The 3,673-nt window shown below is 49.5% G+C and overlaps 1 protein-coding gene across 1 annotated transcript; it reads left to right on the top strand.

The window, feature by feature from the left end:
- The first annotated feature begins 475 nt into the window (after positions 1–475).
- LOC119361879 lies at positions 476–3,463 on the top strand. The gene is made up of 3 exons (XM_037627042.1): positions 476–1,778; positions 1,892–2,038; positions 2,845–3,463. Exons 1-3 carry the CDS (start codon positions 861–863, stop codon positions 3,199–3,201), a joined length of 1,422 nt encoding a protein of 473 aa, XP_037482939.1. The 5' UTR covers positions 476–860; the 3' UTR covers positions 3,202–3,463.
- Positions 3,464–3,673: the final 210 nt, after the last annotated feature.

Below are 3,673 nucleotides of genomic sequence, written 5' to 3'. Positions count from 1 at the left end.
GACGCCACCGAGCCGAAGCATCCCACCATGAAGAAGCTAGAGTAGCCCACCCGGAGGGATCTGCAAGCGCATCCACCAAGAATCATCCAATGGAGACTTAGATCCTGTCACCACAGTCTACCAACGGGCTTTGCCCAACAACCTATGCCCGCAGTGGTGAAGGAGAGAGGGTGCTCGTGGGTAGGTTTCCAACGAGCCGATCCTTATTTTCCAGACGTTGGGTAACCAAAATCCTTAATTATATTTTTCTGTGCAAACATCCGTATTAATTTCTATTGAAATATATATATCCATTTCCGCAAAAAAAACAGTACCCATGTTTTTTACGAGATTTTGTGGAAAGTTCAATATAGTCATGCCGCAGTCATAGCCTTGGAAAATGAAATGAAGTAAAACCTTGTGGAAAGCACATATCGAGGGGATGATCTACGTACCCGAAATGAATGGGATTTGCATTTACCGCATAATAATAAGAAATAAAAAGGTGAGCTTGGGACTGGTGAGCTTCTTCTGCCTCCTCCACTCCCCTCCCCTCGCGTGATCTTCTTGTTCCTCTCCCCAGTCCGTACAGCCGCCGAGAGGAACAATCCACTCGAATCCTCCCTCGCTAGCAGCACAAATCCAGTCCAAACCAATGCACCACGGCCCAACCAACCACCAAATCGAAGCTAACCACGCCGGCCGGAGGGGAATCGAGGAGGAGAAGGAGGAGGAGGAAGAGTCGGATCCGGCGATCGACGGGCCACACGCCGGAGGTGCGGGGCGGAGCCGGAGCGCCCGCATAGCCGCGGCTTCGGAGCATCTCGGCGATTGGTTCTAGCTAGGGTTTCGATCCATCAACCGGGCCCCCAATCCCGGCCATGGAGCTGCCGCCGCTCAAGCTCAACGTCGCCCGAGGCGAGGAGGACAGGATCAGCGCACTTCCCGACGAGCTCCTCCTCCGGATCCTCGAGCGGCTCGGCCTGCGCCGGGCGGTCCGCGCCGGCACGGTCTCCAAGCGGTGGCGGCACCTCCCTCACCAGCTCTCGTTCGTGACACTCGACGTCCGCTGCTTCCGCCGCGCCACGCTGGGCGAAACCATGGACGCCTTCACGGCCGCTTTGACGTCCGTCTGTGCTCAGCGCAACTGCGAGTGCCAGCGCGGCCGTGTCATGGCCATGAAGGCCATCTGCCTCCGCTTCTTCCTGTCGGCCTCTCATCTGAGCTCCATCGGCAGCGCCGTCGAGGATGTCGTCAGCCATGGCAAGACCAGACGCCTCGCCTTCCAAGTATCCCCGCCCCCCGGGGTGAACTCCTTCCCGCAGATCCCCGAGATGGGGCAGCAATTCATGTCCTTCTCCCGCGCCCACCAGCCGGCCTTCCAGTGCCTCACCAGGCTACGCCTCAAGAGCCTTGCGTTCGGGGACTCTGACGTCGCCGCCCTCATCGCTGCCTCCGATAAGCTCGAGCATCTCAACATGAACTCCTGCGGACTGGTCGATCAGCGCCACGTGCTAAAGATTGACACACCGTGTTCTGTGATCCAGGAGCTCGAGTTTAAGCGCTTTCATTGCAAGCGCATCCACCTCATCTCCGTCCCCAGGCTCAGGACGGTGCTGTGCCATTCTTGGCGCTCCAACAACCCTCCGATGCGCTTTGGCTACGTTCCACAGCTTCGTCAAGTCAACCTCGCCTGTAAGGCCAAGGCGTGGCAGGTGCCATTCTTGCTCAGCCGGTGCTTCTCAAGGAGGAGTGCAAATAACCTGTTGAAATTGCATCTCAATTTTCGCCACCAAATGGTAAAACCTACTCTAATTTTCTTCTGCACACATATCATATTTCTGCTCTTCTTTACTACGAGTAATAATTTCATTCGGCTGTCTATTTATTTGTGTTCCTCTTCTTGGTGCAGATATGGATTCGGCCGGAACATCCCAAGCATCTCACTGCCATATTCAGAAATCTGGCCGAAGTGTCTTTTTCTGGTATCTTCCCTGAGTGTGATCTGAGCTGGACCCTATTTATCCTCCAAGTTGCACCTGCCCTGCACAAGTTTACAGTAAGCCTGTTACTCTACCTTCTTTTTAATTTAACTAATCCACACCTTAGCCTCGATATCATGACTCCGTCTAGTATGACAGCCAGGTTTCCAAATATTCAACATTAACAACACACGAGAAAGTTAATATGATTTTCAATCACTCACCAGCTCTAGTCTTATCACATACTCCCTCCGTCCCAAAATAACTGACTCAACTTTGTACTAGCTCTAGTACAAATTTGTACTAAGCTCAAGACACTTATTTTAGGATGGAGGGAGTAGTATTTTAGAAGTAGCACATAGAGTACGCATAGTAATTGGGATATATGGAACACATGGATTGTATTGTATATGAATGATAGTGCAATGCAAACAAAAGTTCTGGCATTCCATTTACATTTTGCAGAGAGACAATGTCCGTGCAAGACAATAAATAAATAAATCATGTTGGATCGCACTCGTGTTAGAGTTACCTGAAGCATATTAGCATATTTTACTTTGCCTAGGATTTAGTTCATGCAAGGTTGTCCAAACTCTACACAGGCATACACTTAGATTAGATACTAAATGTATGACATTTTTGACATTACACTAGTGTTAAAAATACGTCTTACATTGTGGGACGGAGGGAGTAATACTGAACATGTTGCAAAAATTTAAATGGCAGATATGTTTAGTTTGAACTGTTACTGCACCCTTCCCCAGACCCTGCGCAAGCGGGAGCTACATGCACTGGGGCTGCCCTTGTTACTGCATTGCCCTGCATGGGTTGGTGTCGAGTTCAATTAACTTGTGTTATTTGTCTTGTATGCTCTTGAGTGAAGTTATCTCGAGAGCGGCATGCATGTGACATACCGTCTGAGGACAGTGCCGAGAAGACCAACGTGGTGTGGGAACCATCCAAGGATTTGAAGCACCTAAAGTTGAAGTTGCTCCGGATGTACGGTTTTGAGGATGAAGACAAGGTGACAAACTACATAAGGCTAGTCATGGAGCGAGCTGTGGGGCTGAAGAGAATCGAGTTGCGTGGTGAAGTCCCATGCGAGAAATGCGATGCCATTTACCCAAGGAGATCCCAGGTGGATAAAGGTCGCAGGCGTCGGATCAAGGAGCGACTCACACATGAATCCTCCTCGAACATGGGGATGATAATGCTCGTAGCAGCTATGCCCGCGCGATAGGGATCAAACCGTCCCGCTGGTGAACGATTGCGCCTAACCACCAGAGCTCATGAGCTTTCGTGTTACGGCACGCCCAGTAATAATTTAATTTCTAGGTACTGATAGCCTGAGAGTACTTGATCAGTGTGGACCTCGCAGTGTAGCTAAATTGTGTGTGCTGCAACCTGGATGCATGTTTTTCTTTTGAGTACTTGCGTACTGTGCTTGCATCATGTTGTGGGCGTCACTCAAATTCATCACTTCTTAGGGAATCTTTGTTCTTTGTTTTGCTTTCTAAAACACTGGTGTTTTTTTTTGGAGGAACAAAAACACTGGTGGTTTCTTTAATGGAAATCGACAAGGTAATGTGTCAAGGTAACAGAGCTTGAGAGCGCACCATGCCTGCTCATGACTGATTGCTACACAAATGAGTTCTATTAATTTTTGAAGGATATGTTCAAGAATGATCTACTCTTTTTTCTCCAAGAATTCT

Source organism: Triticum dicoccoides, chromosome 1A (genome assembly GCF_002162155.2).
Source record: "Triticum dicoccoides isolate Atlit2015 ecotype Zavitan chromosome 1A, WEW_v2.0, whole genome shotgun sequence".
Taxonomy (NCBI): Eukaryota; Viridiplantae; Streptophyta; class Magnoliopsida; order Poales; family Poaceae; genus Triticum; species Triticum dicoccoides.
The sequence above is the reverse complement of the archived record's forward strand: the minus strand, read 5'-3'. Positions and strand labels throughout refer to the sequence as shown.

Bases quoted from the DNA above. Each gene is read 5' to 3' on its own strand.
- LOC119361879 (XM_037627042.1), top strand. From the start codon at position 861: ATGGAGCTGCCGCCGCTCAAGCTCAACGTCGCCCGAGGCGAGGAGGAC. The intron at 1,779-1,891 runs GTAAAACCTACT...TTCTTGGTGCAG, and splicing joins TCAATTTTCGCCACCAAATG to ATATGGATTCGGCCGGAACA. The intron at 2,039-2,844 runs GTAAGCCTGTTA...TCTTGAGTGAAG, and splicing joins CTGCCCTGCACAAGTTTACA to TTATCTCGAGAGCGGCATGC.